The following is a 25,248-nucleotide window of genomic DNA, read 5'->3' as shown; positions in this document are numbered from 1 at the left end:
GTGGAAAGGAGTTTATTATTTTAAGAAAAAGTTGATGTAGGACTGTAATTACTGTTAGAGGTAATTTATTATTATTATTAATATACAATATTTATATAGCTCATTATATAATTTGAAAAATTACCCTAAGCGCTTAACATGAATAAACAAAAAATAAGATACATAAGTTTAAAGCAAAATATACAATCACATAAATACAATTTCTGAGCAGTGGCGTGTAAAATGAAAACATTGATTGTCGGTTAAATAGAATAATATAAAAGAATGTACAACCCACACAAAAAATATCAAAAATTTAAAATTAATTAAAATGAAAGAAAAGTAAAAAGTTTCAAAAAAATAAAAATGAGTTAAGAAAAATTAAAAATTTCCTCTGTATAAATTTAAAATAATGATTATCATTAAACCACAGTGACTCAAGTATTAAAAATTATTAAGTAAAAGTTCACAATACAATCAACTGGGAAAACAAATTGTTCATAAATTTCAAAATTTACAAAAGATCAATGAAAGCACTTCGGAAAAAATATGTCTTAAGATCCTTTTTAAAAATGTCAAGAGATTGTTCAATTCGTAAGGATGAAGGTAAGCTGTTCCAAAGAGTTGGTGTGGCAATATCGAACCGTCGTTCACCATAGCGTTTTGTCCTAACATCTTTTGGTAGTCATAACAGCATGCTTTTCTCCGATCGCAAGGCTCTACCAGGTTTGTAACGTTCAACTAATTCCTGTAGGTATGATGGTGCCTTGCCATGAATTGTTTTAAAAATGTACAGCAGGAGTTTGTACTGACAACGAAAATGAACCGGTAACCAGTGCAATGAAATGAGAACAGGTGTTATTGAATCGTATTTTCTCTTACGCGTTATTAGCCGTGCTGCTGTATTTTGCACACTCTGTAGTTTTGTTATTACACAGCTATTTGTTCCATATAACAGCGCATTACCATAATCTAGTCGTGATGTGATGTAACGAGTGAGCACACTAGAGTCTTACATGCCTCATCTGTAATCGGGGATCTAATGCGACCAATATTTCGTATCTGATGAAAACATGCTTTTGTCGTTGCACTAGCTTGTTGTTCCATGCTGAGTGTTTTGTCAAAATAAAATCCAAGATTTTTCACAAAAGAAGCATCAGTCAATATAGTTCCATCGAAAGTTAGTTGGAAACTGGATAGTTGCTTTAGTTGTTGTTTTGGTGCAAACACAATTAATTCGGTTTTGTCTTGGTTTAATTTAAGCATGTTGATACTCATCCATGCACTAATATCCGACAAACAGTTTTCAAGACGATTGGAGAGGTCCGACCAGTCTCCAAGAGGTTTAATGACTTGATACACTTGCGTGTCGTCAGCGTATGAATGGTAAGACATCCAATGTCGCCTGCAAATTTCTCCGACTGGTTTGGCAAACATACAGAAAAGTTTTGGTCCCAACACAGAGCCTTGTGGTACACCAAAGCCGAGTCTGATATCATCCAATTGTACCGATCCGATAGAAACACGCTTAGTTCAATCTGTCAAATATGATTTCAACCACAACAGTGCCTCATCAGTTATCCCAAATGAAAACTCTAAATGATTGAGAAGTATTGTATGGTCGATAGTGTCAAATGCAGCAGATAAGTCAAGCATAAGCAAGACGACACAACAGTTATTATCAAGTGCGCACACAATATCATTATGGACGCGCAAGAGAGCGGTTTTCGTAGAATGGTAGGCACGATAAGCTGACTGAACATGATCATAGAGAGAATAAGACGTGATGTGATTCTCAAAACGAGTGGCAACGACTTTCTCATTTATCTTGGATATGAATGGTAAATTTGAGATCGGCCGATAGTTTTTTAACACTTCTTTGTCTAAACTCGGTTTTTTCAATAGTGGTCTCACTACCCCTTGTTTAAAAGGCGTTGGAACACACATTTCCGATATCGATCTGTTGACTATACTTGTAATAGCTGGTAACAAGTAGTCCAAGCACCTTATCTCTTCTACTTAGTATATTGCATAATTCCTCACAAAGTTAGATAGTCAGACATTGTTCTTTTTGTATTAGCATTTCTGAATAGTGAATAATGAAATGAAGACACAAGATATTTGTATTGTTTGATTTTTATTTACAGGTTGACAGAGGAGCTGGTACCAGTGTGGATGCTTTAGTTATATTTGATTTTTATTTACAGGTTGACAGAGGAGCTGGTACCAGTGTAGATGCTTTAGTTATATTTGATATAAAAGATGGCAAGAAGCAGCATGTGTCACAACATTCCTTCACAATTGGTCTGCTGTTCATGGGTAGGTTACAAATGGATAAAAACTTATATTCCTGACTTGGTACAAGCATATTTTCTTATGTAGAAAATGGAAGAAAAAACAGATTTTAAAGATAGCTAAACCTTTCACTTGTATGACAGTCACATCAAATTCCATTATATTGACAATCTGTGTGAACAAAACAAACAAACATGTTAGGTAAAAATGTCACATTGAGTGGAAAATCAAATGTAAGGTATGCATCTGTTTTACCATTTGTTAGGGCGGCGCCTTTAGGCGGGTCGCCCTATATTGATCAGTCTGTCAGTCCGTCCGTCTGTAACACTTTAACTTTGTGTCCGCTCCATATCTAGAGAACCATTATGATTTCATACTTTATACTTTACATGTTTATTAACCATCACCAGAGGGCGTGTCATGATGTATGTACAACTTCCTAGGTCAAAGGTCAAGGTAAAAAAACTTTGGTTTAAGTTGACAACCCTGTGTCCTGTGGTGAAGATCGTGTCCGCTCTATATCTTGAGAACCATTATGATTTCAAAGTTTATACTTGACATCCATTTTAACCAACACCAGAGTGTGTGTCATGATGTATGTACAACTTCCTAGGTCAAAGGTCAAGGTCAAAAACTTTGGTTTTAGTTGACAATCCCGTGTCCTGTGGTGAAGATTGTGTCCGCTCCATATCTAGATAACTGTTATGATTTTATACTTAATACTTAATATGTTTATTAACCAACACCAGAGGGTGTGTCATGATGTATGTACAACTTCCTAGGTCAAAGGTCAAGGTCAAACACTGGTTTCAGTTGACAACCCTGTGCCCTGTGGTGAAGATCGTGTCCACTCCATATCTAGATAACCGTTATGATTTCAAAGTTTATACTTGACATCCATTTTAACCACCACCAGAGGGCATGTCATGATGTATGTACAACTTCCTAGGTCAAAGGTCTGTCTGTCTGTTGATCTGTCCATCGCTAGCAAATTTGATCAACACTATATTTTGAGAGGACAGCTGTTAATATTATTTCATACTTTATACCTGACAAACATTTTCAACTTAACATATATATTAACCAACACCAGATAATGTGTCATAATGTATGCATCCTAGGTAAAAAGTCAGTCCGTTGGTCTGTCCATCTGTTCGTTGTTCTTAACAAATTGTGTCCACTCTACCTCTCGAGAACCGTTAATATTTCATACTTTATACTTGGTGGGTCATAATATATTGAAGGCATAATTCTAAAAATATGTGACAAATATCAATTGGGCAGCACCTTTAAACATATTGTTCAAACATCAATCCATATATCCAGAAGTCACCTTAGAGTAGTCAACAATGAGTTCACATCATGCAGTCATATTACTATTATACTATGAAAGTAAGTTGAGAATATTTATCAGTTTTAACTTAAAATCTTAGAATAAAATCACACATGAGACTATGTAATAACTTCAAATAATGCTTCATATCAGATTATCCATACAACTTATTTACCCCACGCTATTGACAGGGGGCCCACAGAGATGGCTCCCATCTCAATGGAATCTAGTTTATATTATTATCGTGATGGTTATTTGTCCTTTGGCCACTTCAGCCTTGTAATGTTTTGCATAGTTAACATGTTTGAATATTGCCATTTTAATTTTTTTAACACCTGCATTTCACTATCAAAATTACATTCAACCAAGACATATTTGTGTCAACAGTTTAGTTTATCAGTTTAAAACAGGAAAAGGGCATGTTTCTTTTTGATCATTATCATTTTGCTTATGAATTTTATCATACTAATACCTATGCCATATGGTATTGTGTGGGAAGTTCACAGTTCTTTGTTGTTCTTCCTTCTCCTGGTCATAAATAAACACCTAAAAAAATGTCCTACACATGTATAAATATTTGTCATGTTTAGGCAACAGCATTCTAAATGTTCATTTACATGGTTAACTGATTTATATCATAATCTAAATACTATTCTGTTAATAGATTACCAGGAAGGTGGAATTACCAAATGGTTAGCATTGGGTCGTACAGGTGTAGAAGTTCTGGTTCACTTAAAGAAAGGAAATCCAAACCCAAGGTTGATGAGAAAACATAATAGGCATAGTATGAGGATGCCAGGAGAGAAAAAATATCAGCAAAATGATGATGATTACAGACAGCAATACCTTTGAGCTACTGCGGCATTGTTTATAAGAAGCATTAGATTCTCTGTTATTTTATTATTAGATAATACACTTGTTTGCACATAGAAACGTTATTTTACCAACATGTTTGATACAGTAGGATTTAGTTTGGAATGAGTTAGATGTATAACAGTCAAATTGTAATGAATAATAGATGGTTGTGTTGATATAAATGGGAGACAACTATACAGGTTTATTTTCATCTTATGATAAACATTGCTTTATGTATCCTATCTTTTTGCCCATATAGATGGAATCAAAAGACAACAAACAATTTAGGATAAAAAGCTGATCAATTTAAGCATCTGGCAGGCTCAGGGGCCCCCAAAGTAGATTTTTTTGGAGTGGAATCTGTAAAAAGTCTGTATAAACCATAAATATAAACCATAAATATAGCTTTATTATTTTCAATAAATAGTATAAACATTATTGACCAATGAAAACAAATCATTTTTTACCGTAAAAGTAGTAGACCAATTTGTTGTAGACCAAGTTTTGAGAAGTTTTACCCATTATTGCTTGTATCAGCTTTTAAATGATTCTGGGCATTTCTTCATTCTCTGTACTAGACATTTCGAATAAGTATTTCTTTGTACCAGGCATTTTAAAAGAATATATTTTTTTCTTCAAGGCATTATAATTGGATATAATTTCTTAGTACTGGGCATTTTTAATGGACATAATTTCTCGGTACTACAACAGTCTTGTTACATATTCTTTAATGTTTACTTACCAGTTATATCTTTTACTATGTATAAATTTATATTACCAATAAGAAAACAGAACCAAAGAATGATGGTGTTTTTTTAGATTAAACTTAACCTGTATGGAGTTTTGTATTCATTTCTAGAACAGATAATTTTCAGGTAACAATGTGCAATAGTTGCTATTTTGTCACACACATATAGCTATATAATACTTACTCAGGGCATTTGAAAAAAAAGTTACAGAATACTGTAAGTAAAGAAATAAGAAAATTTATCAAAATGTTGTTTGATGCAGAAATAAATGACAAAAAGATTGTGAAATATCTCTCTGTTTATATTGTAAAATAGGATAATAAAGACAAACTGTAGTTTGAACAAGAATCTACACTGTTAACTATTGATGAAATTATATTATTTGTATATGTTAAATTGTTAAAAGATATTTATGATAAAATATTTATACTTGTATGTGATATTTTGTTGTGCTCAATTGTTATATATTGGATCTGCTGAGTATTAGATAAAGATGAGCCGGAAGCATGCTGCATTGTCGGTTTGATTAAATGAAATGCAAATTACTATTTGATTTTAAAAAAAAATAGTTTAAATTTGTAAGATGTATGGTAGAAAATGAATAAAAAAACTTAATATTAATCAATCAGACCTGTCATTAAAGATGTTGACGCCCAGTGATAACATACCATCCACCAGTTTATTTTATTTTATATATGTGTCATAACTTGTATCAAATTGTTATAGTCTAATCTGTTAAAAAGTTTCAGGAAGCAAGTCTTGTCAATTACTGTTACTAGAATTCACAGTGGTAATTGCGCAACTACATTATATACTTTTATATTGTATCCAATCTTTCATTAATGTTAACCATATTTGAACAAAGGTGGATTGTGTTGATTCAGGTATATTAGCCAATTATCATCACCTGACCTCATTTACATGCCTCAGAAGTCTTGTTAAGTTTCGTTATAGATTTTTGAATGAGGTTTGATCCTCAGTACAGTAACACCTAGTACATGGTTAACAGGATTTGATATGAGGATTGGTTGTAAGTAGTATATGGGGCCTTTTTGTCTCATTTTATACTCCTCTTGTTAGGTTTAACTGTTGAAATTGAAAGTTTGTCAGAATTTATCATAATAGGTCAGCAATGCTTTTTTAGTGAATTTGTTTTAAGAAGCATATGTGTAACTGAGCACTTAAGTTTTCTTATGATTTTTGCTGAAAGCAAAATTATAGGTTAACCAATGAGTATTTATAAGAATGGTTATTTTTTCTGAATGCAGATAAAACCATCAGTTTCAGCAATTATATGGATAAATAAATGTATTGCACATTTCTGAAGTAAACAAAAAATTCTACAAACTTCAGATAATAGAACAAAATTCTGTAAAGATATTAACATCACAAATGCAGTGTGTTTCTTTGAGCATGCCCATGTGTCAGTTTATCCATCATATTGATAGATTGCACTACAAAAGTGTTGCATAATTGATAGAAAATATATAAGAATGCTCGCTATGTTTTGTTCTTTATATGATAGGCAGCAATTTATACAGTTATGCTTGACAATAGTTAGTGAAACTTGTTCTAGAAAAAACATTATTAAAATTATACCTTATTAAAAAAAATATATATATCTCCCTCATATAAAATAGCTAATAAGTAGTTTGATTTATTATATGTTAAATTTAACTTAATTATGTAGTAAAAATTTAGTTCGGATGTAGAATTGGTTCTAGAATGAATTTATAAATATGTTTTTGTATCTTTTTATTTATCAACTGTTAAGTTTATTTTGCTATTTATTGTGTTTTATACAATATTATGCCTCATCTTTGCTTCTGTTTGTAACGGCTACTGTAATTGGTGAATAGAATGATTGTAAGGTATGCATATCTGTCGGGAAATTTTGTTTTATTTTCATTGTTCATTACACAATGTTAAGTTTTTATAGTTTTGCCTGTTTCTCAGATACCATAACCCAATAGGTCAACTATATTTGGTGTGTGAATGATGCATGGTGTTCATGTTATATGGTAGGAATTATCTGCCCTCGACTTATTTTTATGGTTCCTAGGTCAATGTTCAATTTTTATAGTTAGATCTCAGATACTACAAACAATTAGCTAACTATATTTGGTGTTTGTTATGAAATTCAATTATGATAATTTAATGAAAGTGGGACACTTCAGTGTGGCCACTCTAGTTTTTTAAAAGGAACAGAGAATGTCTTTGAGATAAAACGTGCCTCTGTCATACAAAATTATAATCCTGGTACTTTCGAGATTTACATGTAAGATGTTTAAAAAAGAAATAGAGATGGAATTGATAGTTTTAAAATTATTAAAATTAAGATGAAGTAAATATCTAGTAGTTCTGTTTTTTCACTAAAATTGGTACAATATGTTTATATCCTCCTTTTTTATAAATGATTTTCTGCTTTTTTATTTTGTTTGTGCCATAAGAAAACAATGTCTCACAGATTATTTTTATTTATATAGTATTATAACCTTTGCATGAATACATGATGTTATAGATCATTTTTGTCCATAGTAAATTTGCTTAAGCCCTGGTCACAATGGACCCACAACACATCTATGCAGCGCCACAACATGAAATTTGGTCAAATCGTGGGTCATCTGTGATCGTTGTACAACAGTCGCACGATATTTCATCATTTTTATATACTAGTAGTTCGAAGTCAAACGCGCAAGTGACCCACAACTATTGTGCGACAGTGGAACGACAGTAACACAAGCATCCCATGACATGAAAACCTGAACAATAGCCCCAAACAAATCACGATTGTTGTACGACTGTCTCATGACCGACTTGCGACAATGACAGTACAATTACAATTCTTTTTATCTGTTGTGTATCCATCATGGAACCATTGTCCTAGCTTAGGTGACCACTCGAAATATTTTTTGAGATTTTGGACAACTATTTTATAGATCTTCCACAACAAAAAATTGTATGATCTGTTGTGACTGGGGATTAACATTCATTCATATTCCCAGCATTAATGAAGTTAACTTGACTGTAAGGATTCTCAAATGAGACATGTCCTTTTTACTGAAACAAGTACAGTTTATAAGATTCTTATATTTTTCCTAAGTAGATCTGTAATGAGAGAAATAGTAAGGTTTGTGTATTAAAGCAGGGGGGAACATTTGTAAGTGTCTATTTCATAAATTTCCAATATAATACATTTTTATTTTAAGAGGTGATCTATACCCAATGGGGATAATTCACAATAATGTAATTTTGCTCCCAAATCCTATCTTTGACACAAATTTTTTGTACATTTATTTATTTTTGTCCTGCCTATGATGAATGTTTCAGGTTGTAAGACATTGTTATTCTAATTCAGTGACAGCTTTAATTAACTGTATAAAGCATAATATTTCAGAAGGTTGAAACAGTATACAGGCTATGAATGCCTTATGGTCTGAAGTTTCTGTTTTACATGTGACAGTTGACCTTGACCTCATTTTCATGATTCAAAGCTTGCTTAAACATTGTTACAGTTTCTTATGCTATTTTCTATTTTAGTGATAGATTAAACTATTAATGGTCTGTCTGCAGCAGTCACTCTCACTTTGACCTCATTTTGTATCTCATTTATCAAAATAAAGTAAATTTATTTGGTAGGTCAGTTTCAATATCACTACATATAATGGGTCAACTATATTTAGTCTGTGAATTGGTACTAGAAGTATATGTTCATCTGACAGAAGACTACCTTTCCCTGGTCAGATATCAATGTGTAGGTTGCTACCATATGCTTTAATGGAATTTTAGTCACTCTTAAAGATAGGTCTACATTCGGTCTGTATTATTTTGATATCTCATTGAGGCTTAACCTTATATATATTGTGCCATGACCAAGACTTTTTTCTAGCTTTAGTAGGTACAATTCTTAGTTATGTTTATTATGAGTGGTCTTCATTGTAAGGTTTTAAGACATCATTAGACCTTGACCAATACTAATGTAAGTGTTTGTCCTTTGGATAGTTTCCCATATGATATGCATTAAAGGAAAGGATATTTAGTCTGTAAAAATGTTGTACGATCTACTGGTATATGTCTGTAAAAGGACATGCTCATTGATTAATGTAAATTTCTTTTTTCATACATGTAATGATATTGATATAGTGAATTATTATATAAATGCATTATTTATAGGAATTTTCAATTTTGTTTAATTAAATAATTGATTTATTTTCTACATATGCATGAATTAGTGAAAAGGTTGCTATTAACAAACATTTAAAATAGCTTTGAATATATTAAATCAACCAACACATATTTACACATATCATTTTTTTTTTTAAAGTTTTTAGTTAAAAGGTGGAATTCATATAAATTCCTAGGATTTTTTCCTGGTGTTGTAAAGAAATATACAAACAAAGATTGTCTTTAATGGACAACTGATTTCTGAAGCAATATTTGTACATTTACCAATTTTTTTTTCTATATTGTTACTTTTATATATTTACATTGTGATATTGTTTTAACCTTTCCATTTTGTGGTTGTGCCTTTTCATACATAAATTTATATAAAAGTGATACCCATTTCAAATTAAAATTATATATATTTATCAAAATAGTTTTTCTTCTTATAGCCCAAAGTCTTTGTTTAAACTATTAATTGGCATCTATTCACATTTGCAAACAAAAATATATCTTGTCCTCTAAAACCAGTAGGCTTTTCAAACCAAAGTTTTGCCAAAACAACTTTAGAATAAGTTTTCTTCTTACATTTTACATGAAGATGTCTTGCCATCTATTCAGGGGCAGATCCAGCCATTTAAAAAGGGGGGTTCCCAACCCAGGATAAAAAAGGGGGGGGGGGGGTACCAACTATATGTCCCCTTTCAAATGCATTGATCTGCCCATAAAAAGGGGGGGGCAACCTAGATTGGCCAATGCTATTCATATTTTATCATTAGCCCTTTTATTTACATTCAAAGATCTTTCAGAGCTTTCTTCTAGGCTAATTATTTTCCCCCTTTTTCTGTACTTTCACCAAGATCTCTTGCTGAGGAGCTCATCCGGCATCTATAATTTAAGAGCTTTTAAAACTTCTCATTGCATTAGGTAAAATAAGTACTGTAATTCAGAAATTATTGCTTGCATTTATTATTGCGATTTTTTTGTCATTTTGGACTAAAATATGATTTCACAATAGAAAGAACTGAAATCATAACATCTTGTTACCCATAAATGGCAGCAATAGTAAAATAATCTTTTTCATGCAAATAATACAAAAGTGTTATTACAAGAAGAACCATCAGACAGTGGAACACATAGAAGCACAAATCTCAAATGAAACCTTAAACAAAACAATGCATACCTCACAAAAACAAGCATGCTGAGAGTATTGTATGGCATAACATAGACCCCAACAGGTTAAACAAGAGTGCACACACTGAAATGTCTCGCCTTCTGTACTAATCATTGATATTATGTTGATAGTCCTAAGTATAAAGCTTTATTACAACTGTCACATAAACTTAACATTAATCAACATAACTAAACAAAGACCAATGAACCTTGAAAATGAGGTCAAGGTCAAATGAACCATGCCAGGCAGACATGTAAAGCTTACAATGCTTCCATACAGCATATATAGTTGACCTATTACTTATAGGAAGAAAAATAGACCAAAACACAAAAACTTCACACTGTGCAATGAACCGTGGAAATGAGGTCACAGTCAAATAAAACCTGCGCGACTGACATTAAGATCATAAAATATTTCAATACACCAAATATAGTTGACCTATGGCATATAGTATTAGATAATAAGACCAAAACTCAAAAACTTAACTTTGACCACTGAACCATGAAAATGAGGTCAAGGTCACATGACATCTGCCCGCTAGACATGTACACCTTACAATCATTCCATACAACAAATATAGTAGACCTGTTGCATTTAGTATGAGAAAAACACACCAAAACACAAAAACTTAACTATAACCACTGAACCATGAAAATGAGGTCAAGGTCAGATGACACCTGCCAGTTGGACATGTACACCTTACAGTCCTTCCATACACCGAATATACAAGCCCTATTGCTTATAGTATCTGAGATATGGACTTGACCACCAAAACTTAACCTTGTTCACTGATCCATGAAATGAGGTCGAGGTCAAGTGAAAACTGTCTGACAGACATGAGGACCTTGTAAGGTACGCACATATCAAATATAGTTATCCTATTACTTATAATAAGAGAGAATTCAACATTACAAAAAATCTGAACTTTTTTTTTCAAGTGGTCACTGAACCATGAAAATGAGGTCAAGGACATTGGACAGGTGACTGACGGAAACTTTGTAACATGAAGCATCTATATACAAAGTATGAAGCATCCAAGTCTTCCACCTTCTCAAATATAAAGCTTTTAAGAAGTGAGCTAACGCCACCGCCGCCGAAGCCGCTGGATCACTATCCCTATGTCGAGCTTTCTGCAACAAAAGTTGCAGGCTCGACAAAAATCATCATACTGGAACAAAATGCTAACCACTATGAACAAAATGCTAACCACTATGAACAAAATGCTAACCACTATAAACAAAATGCTAACTAATATGAAAAAACTAGTATGAACAATCTGAACGCTAACCAGTATGAACAAAATTCTAACTAGTATGAACAAAATACTAACCAGTGTGAACAAAATACTAACTACATTGTAGTATTAACAAAATGCTAACTAGTATAAACAAAATGCTAACTAGTATGAACAAAATGAATGCTAACCAGTATGAACAAAATGCAAACTAGTATGAACAAAATGAATGCAAACTAGTATGAACCGAATGAATGCAAACTAGTATGAACAAAATGCTAACTAGTATGAACAAAATACCAACTAGTATGAACAAAATGAATGCTCACCAGTATGAACAAAATGCTAACTAGTATAAACAAAATGCTAAGTGGTATGAAAAAAATTCTCACTTAAACTTCTAATGGTGTAAACTATATAACACATATCAATTCAATATAATCAAACCTGACAAAAAAAGTGTGGAAATCTGATAAATTAAGTGAATTTTCAAAGTCCAAGTACCAGCATTGCAAAATATTGTCAGACAAAAACAAAATTAAAATTGATCTGTTACTTGTTAGATATAACTATTAACCAATTATGGTATCAATATCTTCAAGCATGATGAAGAAAGTGGAAAATTGGTTATTTGAATGAATTCTAAAGGTCCAAGGACCATAGCTTGCACAAAATCATCAGATCAAAACAAAAAATCTGGAACTTGATCTGTTACTTGTCAAAAACAATACACCAAATATCAAATCAATATCTTAAGCTAAAGTCAGAGAAATGAAAACAATTTCAAGATGTATGGATGAAATTACAGACATACAGATGGACAAGGGTAAATCAAATGCCCCCTGTGCGACTTATAAACAAATATAATATAGTAGTATAATTAGTACAATAGTCACAGCCTCTGCTTAGGCAAGGACATAAAAATAAGGTTACAATTGAAGTGCTCCAGAATACCATGGAACTTCTGCACAACTATTGGCACCTATTGTTTGAATGGGGTACTCTAACAGGTGAAACTAGAGGCTCTCAAGAGCCTGTGTCGCTCACCTGTTAATGTGTTTACTGATGTCGGCCATCTTTGTTGGTAGGCGGGGTCATTAGAAACTTTTTTTTAAAATAGATACCCTAGTATTATGATTGTGGCCAAGTTTGGTTAAATTTGGCCAAGTAGTTTTAGAAAAGATTTTTATACAAGTTACAAAAATGACGAAAAGTTGTTCAATATTGACTATAAAGGGCAATAACTCCTTAAGGGGTCCTCTAACAGTTTTGATCATGCTGACTTATTTGTAGATCTTATTTGTAGATCTTATTTTGCTGTTTACAGTTTATCTTTATCTATAATAGTATTCAAGATAATAACCAAAAACGACAAAATTTCCTTAAAATCACCAATTTTAGGGCAGCAACCCAACAACAGATTGTCCGATTCAACTGAAAATTTGTGAGGGGATATATCTTATTCTGATGGACATTTAAATCTTGAAAGATTTGCCCTAAATGCCTTAGTTTCAAAAATTTAAAGCAAAAACTGCACTTTACCACTATGTTCTAATTTTAGCCATGTCGGCCATTTTGTTTGGTAGGCTGGGACATTGGACACATTTTTTAAACTATAAACCACAATGATAATTGTGGCCATGTTTGGTTAAATTTGGCAAAGTAGTTTTAGAGAAGAAGATTTTTTGAAAAGTTACAAAAAATGATGAAAAGATGTTAAAAATTGACTATAAAGGGCAATAACTCCTTAAGGGGTCAACTGACAATTTTGGTCATGTTTGACTTATTTGTTGGTCTTACTTTGCTGAACATTATTGTTGTTTACAGTTTATCTCTATCTATAATAATATTCAAGATAATAACCAAAAACTGCAAAATTTCCTTAAAATAACCATTTCACAGGCAGCAACCCAACTACAGGTTGTCCGATTCATCTGAAAATTTCAGGGCAGATAGATCTTGACCTGATCAACAATTTTACGCCTGTCAGATTAGCTCTAAATGCTTTGGTTTTTGAGTTATAAGCCAAAAACTGCATTTTATCCCTATGTTCTATTTTTAGCTATGGCGGCCATCTTGGTTGGTTTGACGGGTCACCGGACACATTTTTTAAACTAGATACCCCAAGGATGATTGTGGCCAAGTTTGTTAGAATTTGGCCTAGTAGTTTCAGAGGAGAAGATTTTTGTAAAAGTTTACTGACGACGGACGACAGACAACGGACGACGGACGCCAAGTGATGAGAAAAGCTCACTTGACCTTTCAGGTCAGGTGAGCTAATAATATTGGAAGTTGTCATGCAGCAGATGTTTGTAGTTTTGAAATTGGTATGGAATACATAGATAAAATAATACTCACTGTAGATTTAAAATTTTTGTGGTTTTTACTAATGGATTATTGCCAACTGGTCAACAAAAATTTGAGATTCAATGCAGTTAAGTTTGAAGTTATTAATTGCTTTACTACCACATTTCATAAATACATAGTAATACAAACATCCCAAATAATTTCTGAATTTACAAAGGGCAATAACTCCAATATATATATTTGATATTTTCGATTATAAATATGGTGAGAAATGTCAGCTTGAGAGCTCACTGACAAGACAGACACACAAATATAATTGACCAGATAGAAATTTGGTATGAGGATTACTTTATTTATTTCTGAAGAAATCAGAGAACCTCAACATCACAGTTGTCACTGGCTTGTTGTTGAGACAAGACCAATACCTGGTCTAAAGTTGGTTGCTGCATGTAATAGCATAAAGTAGTGTGTACTACAACTCAAAATTATCAAGCTGTAGACAAAATATGTGTCTTTGGGACACTTGGAATGAAATTGCAATTGCTAGACCTAGAACTCCCAAATCAATCCAAACCTTCCTTTTGTGGTCATTAACCTTATGCTAAAATTTCATAGATTTCTGTTTACTCATACTTAAGTTATTGTGCGAAAACCAAATGTATTGGGATGACGCCAACGGACGATGCATCTCCAACGTCATACCAATATACGACAAAAAAAATGTTTGCGGTCGTATAAAAATAGCTGATTGCACTCTTCTAAAACAAAGCTGTTATAAACCTTGATAGAATTTTCATGAAATCTCAGTCTGTTAAGAATTTTAGCAAATAGAGAGAATTCATATTTGATGGCCGGGTGTCTGCAGCCTAGTATTTCTATGTCCACTAGACCACATTTCAGTACAAGATAATTTTACAATAATTCACTGGTTTCTGTTGCAAACAGACAGGTGTTGCAAGGTGAGGGTAGAAATTGTGCTATATAAAATCATGCAAATTCACAATGAAAGAAAAGAATAATCAGGCAGATTGAAATGTTGATCCTAATTTATGATGTCATTCCTATTGTTGTTTGTGTCTGCTACATATACATATGTACATGTATGTTTATATACCACACATTTATTTGGTACACATTATTTAAACATCATATATGGATAAACCCCATTTGACAAAAGATTCAGTTTTGCAATACATGTACATATGAAAGGAATAAGTTCATAATTGTGAGTTCTATCATTTAGAACTTTTGAGATTTTCTGCTTTAGTTACATATATAACGAATTTATTGTACTGTCTACATTTTCTTCCAATGGTACCCTTATATAACTTTAGCTGTATAAATAATATTAAAAACTGATCATGTCATCATGTTTATTTTTTCATCACATTTCATCAAGTTGTATTGAACATTATTATCATACTTGACTTTTTATGCTAATGTATGTATGCAATGTATATGTTTGTGTTTTGTTTGATTTTCATTACGAGGGCCTCAGGGTGAAAAGGCGGGGAAAAAAAGGTTGTCGAGAAAAAAAATCTATAGCCCCCCCCCCCCCCCAGAAAATCAAATGGTTGCTGCCTAAGGCTTTAAATCAAATACAAATCCTGAGTTTGCTTGAGGATGTGGGGTTATGTTGATCACCAAAGACACACATGTAGTACCAATAGTATTGTACAGAAACTAATGGCTCTGCTTGATTGAACTGATTCTTGTCAGTTTATGATAACAATAATAAGGAATTACAAGGGGTACTTTATTTATTCACAAATCTATTTTAATAAAACATGTAGAATCATTCTGTTCAAATACAAAATGTCAATGTAAAGTTATTCCATTTCTTTTATCCTGGTTATCATTTATTGGATTGTTCCAAGTAAGCATCAGTGTAGTATGTCACCCAACATATGGGAGCACAAACAGCAACTGTTGATAAGGCTCCAGTTATCACTTTCTCCTGAAACAAAATAAAATACACTTTACTGAGCAGTCAAAAACCTGTATTTCAAGTATGTTTTATTCCTATTCTCTTGCATTTTGTGATTTGGCCGGTATTTAGAGAAGTTTCAATGTATAAGTAAAAAATTTGCTGGGTGTTGCATTAAAAACATTTTGTTTGAATTTTGATGAGCAGAAAATAAACAAGATAAAGTTACAGAACTTTGTTTATTGTTTTGAGCATGTTGAGTGAATCATTATAAATTATTATTTATTAATTTTTATTTCTTCAAATTTTATGTCACTGAATAAGACTTATTATATCTGATTTGTATTTCCATGAGCAACACAATGTGAGCCAAATGTGGAGCAGAAACTGTTTACTCTTTCTGGAGCATGGTGACCTGGCTGACCAGAGAGATCTCCACAAATTTTTCATGGGTTTTTTGTGCTTAGTCTTAGTTTTTTATGTAGTGTTTTGTAGACTTTTCTTTTTTAATTTATTTTTTGTCATGACACTGTCAACTGTTCTTTGACTTGTGAGTTTACAATTTTCTATATGCGGTTTATAATATAGTCTAGTCAATATACATGTAGCATAAATTTGACCCTAACCCAAAAGTAATTGCTACAGAATTTTTTTAAGTTTTTTATCTTCAGTATTTTACCCCAAATATGCACAAAAAAAATCCCATAAATTCTAACTTGAGGAATACCAAAAAAAATCACCATTTAAAATTCCTATGGAGATTTGCATTGAGTAGGGAGATTACTCTTGCAAAAAAGGCAGAAATATCAATAAAAATTGATACAAAATTATTTTTTACCGCTTCCATTCATCAGAATGTATTGATTCCTGATTTTTTTAGAGGTCTTTAGAGTATATCAAACAACTCTTAAGGTGTTTTTATATCTTTTATCATGCTATATCTGGATTTCGTAATTCATTAGTTGACCATTTATTGATTTTTTTAACATGTCAAGGTAAAGAATCTCAAAATTAATCAAAATAATTAATAAGCATGTATTCTTCTTTTTGTGCTTTAATGTTTCTTTAGATAAGCAAGTTGCTGAAAAAAATATAATATACAGATATAATCAATACCAAATGTTCACATCATATCTCTTGCACGTTAAAGACACCCTTGTAGATTTCGAAAAAGAGTAGGCTAATGCCGCTACAAGGCAGCACTCGCACCCGCAAAGTGGAAAGGGATTAATATAAGTTGCAAAACTTGTTTCCCAATCCACTCTAAATAAATATGTTTCAACTAAGTCTGTACGTCACTTGAAGTAGCAGGCACAGATCCAGAGGGGGGGGGGGGGGGGGGGGGGGGGGGTGGGGGGGGGGGTCAGGGGGTTGGAACCCCCCCTTTTTTTTTTGGACAATCAATGCATTTGAATGGACCCCCCCCCCCTTTTAAAAATGGCTGGATCCCCCCTGAGTAGATTTAGAGGTAAAATACAGCTGTGTTTGACCAATTGTTATGATGAATCTAAATTAAGTTAATAAGTAGAATGATATGCCGTCACATTTTTAAGAAAATTTCAATAAGTTCTCATTTTCATCTCAAAAATTTATGAAAAGCTAAAGGGAGGTTATCTTCATAAACAATTCACCAAAGTTTCATCAGAATATCTGAACAGTTTTAAGTTATTGTCCGAAAACTGGAATATCCCTGTTTTTTTTTAATACAAAAAAAACATAACTCGCATGCTTAAAATTAATCTTTTTAAGGGAGATCATGCATATATGTCAATAGATACATGTACATGATGTATAAACAATTCATCAAAGTTTCTTGCAAATTGATAATATTGTTTGAAAACTGGAAAATCCCTCCTTTTAAATGAAGACGTATATATTTACACTTGCATGCAAATTTTCTGCCATTACGTAAAATCACACAGGTTCCCAAAAACTTTGACATCACAATTCAAAGCATTTGTCATGATTTGACGTCACAATTTTATAGTGATTGTATATATGTTGCTTAATTGATCAGGTTGGGAACAAACCCCCTATATGGTGATAATACCTGTATAGAGGGATAATCCTTCTTTAGAGGGTAAAAATTATCCCTCTATAGAGGGGTATTTTTGTTTGCACTGGATTTAAAGCAAATTAGGGCAGAATGGCATTCTCTTCTTATTATGGCAGTAACCTGGAACAGTTGATGCACCAATTGATGTACTTAATTTAATATGCACATGCCCAGTTTGATGCTTATCTGACAAAATATAAAATCTATTGTTAACCATGCTTGAAAGATGTGATGATCAGGTAAAATCTACTCACTTATGTCTCACTAAACAGAATTTCTATTGTTAGATTTAACACAAACTTAAAGGTCAACTATTCCTTTTGTTGTTGATCAGGTGTTCAGATAGGTATACAATAGATTGCAAGTTTAGTCACTTTAGCAGAAAATGGGTTATCCCAATTTTTAGTAAAGTGCATATGTTGATGCATATAATGCAAGAGATTATAGCCAATATAACTAAAAAAAAGCCATTCTGCCCTTATTTGCTTTAAATCCAGTGCAAAAAAAAAAACTCTATAGAGGGATAATTTTTATCCTCTAAAGAAGGGTTATCCCTCTATACAGGTATAATCACCATCCAGGGGGTTTGTTCCCAATCTGTTGATTGAATGATTGTTGGTTGCTTGACGTCAGAAGGTTATACAGAAAGATCTAAGATTATTCAAAGACAAACTACAGTGAAATACGAAAAGTGTAAATACGTTACACCCATAGAAATGTTATATCAAAAATGTATACAAAATAAATGGGAGCACACCTCAAGTTCACCAGATATAAATATTTCACCAAAGTTTCATGCAAATTGGTTAAAACGTTTTTGAAAAAATGATGGACATGTTGACGACGGACAAGACGGACAGACGGAAAACGATATACCATAATACGTTTCTTAATCGAGCGGACAAAACAAGCTTGTTTTGTCCTTTCGACCTTGTGCGGTTGTGGATATCTAATTAACTATTCAAAAACCCTGCTTACAGCGAAAGAAATTCTGTGTCTTGGAGGTGCTTCCAGCATAGTTCTTTTCTGCAACATCAGCTGTTTTTGAATTGCTGAACTTCTGAGTAAACTGCGGCCTGTGTTGCCTAACATTTTGAGATTTTTCCTGAAGGCAACCGGAAGTGAACAACTGAACCTTTTAGGATCGCAGCAAATGAAATAAATGTCTCACTAGAAAGTACTGCTTTGATGTTTACTCGTGGCAACATCGGAACACCATTTGAATTTTTCAATCGTGAAAGTGGAAGCCATTGTAGGAGTGACGTACAGAAATATGTTACATTGATCTTTCTAAAGCATTAACTTGCATCTTTGCCCCCAGCGAGATTGTTGAGGAAAAATTAATGAAATGGGCATTTCGAAATGAGAAAGTCGAGTGCACCTTTTCATGTTCGTGCATGCATTTGATATATTTGATAAACTGGAACCACTTCCTGTCTCCTTAAATGATGCACATGTTGCAAATCATTCATTGTTATGACTGTAACGTGTTGCAATTCGAAATTGACATATTTGCAAGATGCAAGTTGCGAGTTAAGAAAGTCGAGTTGCGAGTTATAAAAGTCGAGTTGCGAGTTGAGAAAGTCGAGTTGCGAGTTAAGAAAGTCAAGTTGCGAGTTACGAAAGTTGAGTTGCGAGTTAGGAAAGTCGAGTTGCGAGTTACAAAAGCCGAGTTGCGAGTTACAAAAGTCGAGTTGCGAGTAACGAAAGTCGAGTTGCGAGTTACAAAAATATTGTTTACACCGAACTTTCAAGTTTGATTCACATTTGATAAACAAAACATGCATGTGCCCGAACTTAGTTATTCCAGTGATTGTGGGATTTGAAACAGTTATATGTGATACTTATTGAGTCTAATATAAGTTAAGTTCTGGAAGCATTAACTAAAAACAATGTATCCTTAATGGACGAGATCGATCTTATTTAATCCAATGCGTTTTCACTACAACATAAAAAGAACCGATCTGACCATAAACTACATTTCGTAAACAAATAATCCTAAAAATAGAATAGTAATGGAAATTCTGCATATCGCGCGAACTATAAAAAATTGCAAAAACATTGAGAAAATAGTTTGTCCATTGGAATTTCGTATGGACTTATTAATCATTATTTTGGATCATACATCACAAGTCATTAAACAAAGATATGTGTGTAGACTATCGCTAAATAACGAACGGCCAATGCGTTTGCAGATGAAGTTTTGCAGCAAACAAATAGAACTTATTGATTTAGAAGATGATAAAAAAATATAGCCGAATGTATGTTTACTTTTCGTATCCCATCCATCATTTTTAAACACGCAGAACATGCGCAGATTTATTTTCATATCTGAATATAACATTCATCTCGGAAAAAAACGATCGGTCTAAGCATTTACACTGAAAAAAGATCGATTCAAATAAGATTGATCTTTTTAAGACCGATTGAAGATCGATATTTTCCGTTTTCATTATTCCATCCATCGTTTTGAAAAACGTGTGTTTTTGACGCCAAACATAGGTAGTAATTTCCATGCAATGGTGAGAGATATGTACGATAAAAGTGAATTATGTGCTAAAATAGACAATGTGCTTACTTCTAATTTTTATTCCCAAGTTGGAGTAAACTAAGGGGATATTTTGAATCCCAACCTTTTCAAGATTTTTATAAATGAATTTTACCGGATGCATTAAATGAAACCCCAGATATGCTGTTGATATAAATGACCACAAAGTTGACTGCCTCATATATGCAGAGGATCTTGTTATTTTTTTTCTAGTTCCAAGGCAAGTCTTTCAACTTAAAAACGACTTGATAGTTTATCCTGTACTGTAAAATGGTGTTTAGAGGTCAATCTATCTAACACCAAAGTTTATATGTTTAACAAACCTTGGAAACTTTTAAAAGAATAGTTGTATTGCGAAAAAGATATAATAGAATGTGTTTACAATTATAAGTATATGTATCTAGGTTTAAAATGTATATTGACTTTTTAAGCATGGAAAGGGAGAGTTGTACAAAACATCACTATAAGCAATATTCAAATTGCGAACTTCATCATCTGTCAATCCCAGTAATTCTACTCTATAACATATATATATATATAATATATGACCATACAATAAAACCTATTTTAATGAATGGCAGTGAAATTACAGGAATGTTCAAAACTATCTCTGCAGCATGCCAGAAAGAACGTGAATATTTATTACAGCACCTTAAAATATGAAGGATTTTTTAGATGAATCCAATTTAAAAAATATATGAAATATATTTTAGGTTAAAAAAATAGTCTTCTAACTTTATAGCTGTGCTAGGAGAGCTTGATATATTTCCTTTATATTTTTCAGTTGTATTATCAATTATGAAATATCGGTTAAGAATTAGAAAAAAAAACAATATGAAAGATGGTTTACCATATGATACCTTTATGTGTAACAAAAACATGTTCACTAATAATATTGAATGCTTTAATTCATCCATTCACATACATTATTTTTTCAAAAAGCTGAAATATTCATAATTTGGAAGTAAAGCTCGACTTTTTTATCAATAGATATAGGAAGATGTGGTGTGAGTGCCAATGAGACAACTCTCCATCCAAATAAGAATTTAAAAAGTAAACCATTATAGGTTAACGTACGGCCTTCAACACGGAACCTTGGCTCACACCGAACAACAAGCTATAATTAAAGGGCCCCAAAATTACTAGTGTAAAACCATTCAGTATCAAGTCAGTTAAGCAAAAACTTTGTTATAATTTGGTAAAATTTGGGAATACAAAAAGGATAGATACAAAGAGTAGTAAATTAGATTTTTATTTCAAATTAAAACTTGTTTTTTTAAAGAAATGTATCTACATGAATCTTTAAACAATTGTTTGATGAAGTGACGTCATAAGTAAAATCAGAATCAGTGCCCACGATCTCAAAATAGAAAGAGACAAGATATAAAACTTTGTATATATACAGCAAAAGACCATTTTAAAGGATTTGTAAGAAATGTAGTTGAAGATGAACAACATTCCATTACAAGTTGTCCAGCATGTACAAAGATGATCTGTAGGGAGATGTTTTTCAAGGAGATATTTTTCAGTATTTTTGCTAATTTTTCATATCTCTCAAATGAGACAAAATTTGTTTTGTTATGTATATTTGAGAATGTGTCTGTACCTAAATATTTAGGGAACTACATTTTTGTATATTATTACAAGTCTAGATGTTAAACGAAATGTAAATGAATATATGTTACTTAACAATGATAATTGTAATGATTTTATAGTTCAGATACTGTCTTGAATTAAATTGAGTGACTTATTTAGAATAATATTTCGTTTCAACGTATAAAAAGAGGGACGAAAGACACCAAAGGGACAGTCAAACTCGTAAATCTAAAACAAACTGACAACGCCATGGCTAAAAATGAAAAAGACAAACAGAAAAACAATAGTACACATGACACAACATAGAAAACTAAAGAATAAACAACACGAACCCCACCAAAAACTAGGGGTGATCTCAGGTGCTCCGGAAGGGTAAGCAGATCCTGCTCCACATGCGGCACCCGTCGTGTTGCTTATGTGATTACAAATCCGGTAAATAGTCTAATTCGGTAGGTCAAATTCATGAAAGGGAAGGGGATTGTAGTTACGACGTAAGGAACATATCCGATATCATTTGTGAAACGGTTATTCCATAACGGTCAACCAACTCGTGATGGCGTCCGTAAAATTTACGAAGGGATGATTTCAACTTCACCATTTGGAACTCTTGGTTTAATAGCTTCCTTGTGCATGAGCAGTAACCCTCTATCAAGAAAATCATGATAGGAAATGCAAGCACGGGAATATCGTATCAATTGGGAGATATATACCCCGTATGCAGGTGCTGCTGGAATGTTGCTACTTAGAAATGGAAAGTTCACAATTGGAAAGCTGAAATCATCTCTTTTGTCGTAAAGTTTTGTCTTCAACCGACCCTCATTGTCAATTTCTAGATGTAAGTCAAGATAAATATGGCAGTGGCTGTTTTGACGACTCCCTTCGAGGCTATTTTACTGGCTCTAGCAGAACAGCGATTTATATAGAGTTTTGCTATTTTGCCGGTTTTAATTAAGTTAAAAATAACTTATAATTGACAATATCAAACATGTGAACACTATATACAACTCAAGTTTAAACCTAAGTGACTCAGTTTAATAAGTTACCTTCGGAGTTTAGTATGACGTCCATTATCACTTTACTATTATGCATATTTTAGGGGCCAGCTGAAGGACTCCTACGGGTGCGGGAATTCTCGCTACATTGAAGACCCATTGGTTGCCTTCGGCTGTTGTTAGCTCTATGGTCGGGTGGTTGTCGCTTTGACATATTCACCATTTCCTTTCTCAATTTTACCCAATACTTAAAAAAAAAACTTATGGAATCACGCCATGATGTAGCAATAATCATTTTGTACTTTCCAATTAAATCTTCCCTGTAAAATGGCGCAAATGTAGTTTTTACAATAGTATCTTTGACAGTTACATTTTTAAAATAAAGAAAAAAAACGGGAAATGAGTCAAAGAGACAGCAACCAAATCAAAATATACAATTCGACCAAAGGTCATTGGGTCTACAACACAGCGAAAAATCACACACATATAGGGAGCCCTGAGCAGGCCCCGAAACACAATATTAGATATATCAAGAAAATAGACGCCATTCTATGCTGCTAAATTTAAAGATGAACCAAAATTAAAACATATACAAGAGCAACAAAGGCTAAAGGTTCCTGACATAGGTCAGACACAAAAATGCGGAGGGTTTAAACTGGTTTTATTCACGCCCATCATATCCCCTTCATCTCTAGTCAATGTATAAGACATATATAATTTTAACATCCTCAATTTTGAGTGTCACTGACAAACAATAAAATTTGCGGTCCCTAACAAATATTGCCCGGCTCTGCAGCTGCCCAAAAAAGCCCACTTTAAACGAAATCTGCTGAAGGGCTGTTTTTCATATATGTACTATAGTTCAGTCGCTATCTCCCTTTACATTTTATACGACGGTGCTATGTATGAAATTTAAAAATAATTTAACTGCAAACCATCTGCTGCATTTCAAAAGGCTATCTGCTTCTTCAGAAAATAAGATACGTAGTTATTATCTAGTCCATTATATTTTTACAAGAGACTCAGATAAAGTCCAAACCACAAAAATAATCAAACAACACTATGTACAATTCTATAAGCAATCATCATTCCAAAATGTTATACAGTTACACCAAAAAATTAAAATATTTTAGTTTCCCCATTTTTACGCAATTCGACTTTTGTAACTCGCAACTCATCTTTCTTAACTCGCAACTCGACTTTTGTAACTCGTAACTCGACTTTCTTAACTCGCATCGACTTTCGTAACTCGCAACTCGACTTTCGTAACTCGCAACTCGACTTTCGTAACTCGCAACTCGAATTTCGTAACTCGCAACTCGACTTTTGTAACTCGCAACTCGACTTTTGTAACTCGCAACTCGACTTTCTTAACTTGCAACTCGATTTTATTAACTCGCAACTCGATTTTATTAGCTTGCAACTCGATACTCGACAACAAGCGAATCTCTGAAAACCGCGGATCAGTCATGATGGCTGTTCAAAACTCCTCCCTCTGAAAAACACATTTTCCCTGGTAATGTATTCAATGTTTAATAATATAAGTCAAGAATCATTTAGTTTAATGGCATGATAACACAAAAAGAAGTACTAGTACAACATAAAATGTCAGCACTAGAACCATCAAGGTCACTTTGTTCCGGTGGAACTTTTAAACCAGAGGAAGGAACAAACTAACTATTTGATAAGTTCCTCCGGAAATTTTCGGCTACCTAGTTCTTTCCGCCCGGAACTTTCCAACGCCGGAACAAAATAGCATTTACATATTACACATATACAATAGATTGTCAGTAGATAGTTCAATAGCTGAAATTTTCGTTTGTTTGTTTGTATTCTGTGTAGACAAGTTTCCTTTTAAGTGGGTCGAGTTTGCAGGAGAAAAATTAAAGGAATATAACCTTTTTCACAAGTAGGGGGAGTTGGTAAACCTGTTTAGGGCGATTTTATTAAAAGTTGGGCGATTTGACCTGCTTCCCTTAAAACATATAAGGGAGCTACCATTTGATTTTTATGGGGGGGGGGGGGGGGGGGGGGGGCTAGGA

The 25,248-nt window shown here is 33.0% G+C and overlaps 1 protein-coding gene and 1 long non-coding RNA gene across 6 annotated transcripts in view; one reads left to right on the top strand and one right to left on the bottom strand.

Moving 5' to 3' along the window:
* The window catches only part of LOC134712590 (uncharacterized), a 49,192-nt gene extending 43,356 nt beyond the window's left edge, over positions 1 to 5,836 (top strand). For 4 of the 5 annotated variants that reach the window (XM_063574305.1, XM_063574300.1, XM_063574302.1 and 1 more), the window contains 2 exons: positions 2,127 to 2,298; positions 4,272 to 5,836. In XM_063574305.1, the coding sequence (XP_063430375.1) occupies positions 2,127 to 2,298; positions 4,272 to 4,459 (360 nt within the window). In that variant the 3' untranslated portion in view covers positions 4,460 to 5,836. The remainder of the gene's footprint in view (positions 1 to 2,126; positions 2,299 to 4,271) is intronic. The other variant, XM_063574303.1, reaches the window with a different exon arrangement.
* A 9,993-nt stretch (positions 5,837 to 15,829) lies between these two features.
* Positions 15,830 to 19,277, bottom strand: LOC134712588 (uncharacterized). The gene is made up of 2 exons (XR_010106300.1): positions 19,049 to 19,277; positions 15,830 to 16,044 (listed from the first exon to the last, which is right to left on the bottom strand). It is a non-coding gene; the product is annotated as an uncharacterized LOC134712588 (long non-coding RNA).
* Positions 19,278 to 25,248: the final 5,971 nt, after the last annotated feature.

Source organism: Mytilus trossulus, chromosome 3 (genome assembly GCF_036588685.1).
Source record: "Mytilus trossulus isolate FHL-02 chromosome 3, PNRI_Mtr1.1.1.hap1, whole genome shotgun sequence".
NCBI classification, from domain to species: Eukaryota; Metazoa; Mollusca; class Bivalvia; order Mytilida; family Mytilidae; genus Mytilus; species Mytilus trossulus.
This window is presented reverse-complemented; position numbering and strand designations above follow the sequence as displayed.